Source organism: Malurus melanocephalus, unplaced genomic scaffold (genome assembly GCF_030028575.1).
Source record: "Malurus melanocephalus ecotype Western Australia unplaced genomic scaffold, MMel_1.1 scaffold_7, whole genome shotgun sequence".
Classification (NCBI taxonomy): Eukaryota; Metazoa; Chordata; class Aves; order Passeriformes; family Maluridae; genus Malurus; species Malurus melanocephalus.
In genome coordinates, this window is record NW_026623239.1 from 2,167,792 (window position 1) to 2,169,364 (window position 1,573).

Consider the following 1,573-nt stretch of genomic DNA (forward strand, 5'->3'; position numbering starts at 1 on the left):
CACCGGGGGTTATCGCTCCGTGCTCTCATTGTGGCGGTGCCGGGGCGCGGGTGGGATCGGCGGCTGTTCTTTCACACCGGGGTTTATCGCGCCCTTCGCTCATTTTGGCGGTGCCGGACCACGTAGCGTTGAAAGATAAGCATGGGTGTATAGCTTCTCTTGACTCCCAAGAGGCATGGGAGCGCTTATCCGCAAGACTGAAWGCGAAGGGATGGCTTGTTATTTAGAAATCGATGTGTTCGAGTTTTTCAAAGCASTAGTAGTTGAATCGTCTTTAATTTGAAAGTTTGCAATGCCGTCGTCGTCTGCCTCATCGTTACCTTCCCCCCACAAGAGGCCTGGTAGACCCTACCAYGTATTCTCCTTAAAAAAAAWATATATATATATAATCTAAAGAGGGGGTTCCATCAGTGATATGTATGAAAGAACAAATAAAAAAGTCCCTGAGAGAAATACTGAATGTGTTCTTAGCTGCTGAAGTTGCCAGCTTTTTGCTGGATTTTTAAGTAAACACCTTAAAGCCGAGATGTGTTTCATTGTTGGCTCTGGCCTGTTAGTTCAATTTTGTCATATTTCATTGCCTGCTTACAGGTAACGTTGTTCTTTTTGGTTGTTTATCATGTGTTCCTRAAATAATAGTTTTGGATGTCTATGAATTCTCCTTTAAGCTATAAATTGCTGTATTTTTCTGCACACATGCTTTATTCTTGTTTTCACAGTATATTTTGGTTTTGTTTTGTGTGCAGACTCACATTCCTCTGCTTGAAAGTTATGTAGAGCACGTACCTGGGAACTAGAAACCAGGATTTCCTGCATTCCCAGTTCCTGCGATTTTCCTCTTTTCGCTATTTTGACGATACTTTTCGGACTGTAGACTGGCTAGTTTGTTACAATACTAATTTCAGCAGCTAGCCTGAGGATCTCTTGGTGCTCACAGATGTCAGTCCACCCTAACTGCAGGATTCTGAACTGAATGCCTTTGCAAGCCAAAGACAGGCAGGACGTGCTGTATTAGCAGCTACAGTGCAGCCCACTTGCCAAAGCATTCTTTTCGAATTTGAGAAACTAACTTATTACAATTACTATATAAACACTGAATTCAAGTCGACTTTTCATGTCGTTCCTTTCAGTAGTTCTTTTTACTCCTGTGCATACCCATGAAAAAGAGGATGTAACAGTGTGAAGTAGGTCTAAATTACCATCTTCCAAGTACCAAACAATTAGTTTGATCTGTTTCATTTGCTGAGAAAATAAATTATGCTGTAATTTTGGTTTTGGCATTCAATAATTTCTTAATACAAATAATAATAAGAAGACAAGAGCTGAAAAGTCATGTGGCACTTTAAACATGGTATTAAGAGATTGTTGTGTTTCACAGATTTGGGCCTCTACAAATTTGTTTGCAGATTCATCGTGTTAAACTCCAAATCAGAAAACTAATATATGGGACATTTTGTGAGGCCTTCTTAGTAGTCCCTATAGTAAGTGCAAAATTTAGACTAAATAATGTTGGCTTCAGGTAATTGTATTACATGTCTCTGCTGTTCCAGGTTTTCGTTCACCTTCTAGAATG

At 40.1% G+C, this 1,573-nt stretch overlaps 1 protein-coding gene across 1 annotated transcript in view; it reads right to left on the minus strand.

The window, feature by feature from the left end:
* Window positions 1-816, minus strand: part of PTAR1 (protein prenyltransferase alpha subunit repeat containing 1) — a 29,888-nt gene extending 29,072 nt beyond the window's left edge. Inside the window, exon 1 of the mRNA XM_057373122.1 lies at window positions 787-816. Within this exon, the coding sequence (XP_057229105.1) occupies window positions 787-816 (30 nt within the window). The remainder of the gene's footprint in view (window positions 1-786) is intronic.
* Between the last annotated feature and the right edge of the window lie 757 nt (window positions 817-1,573).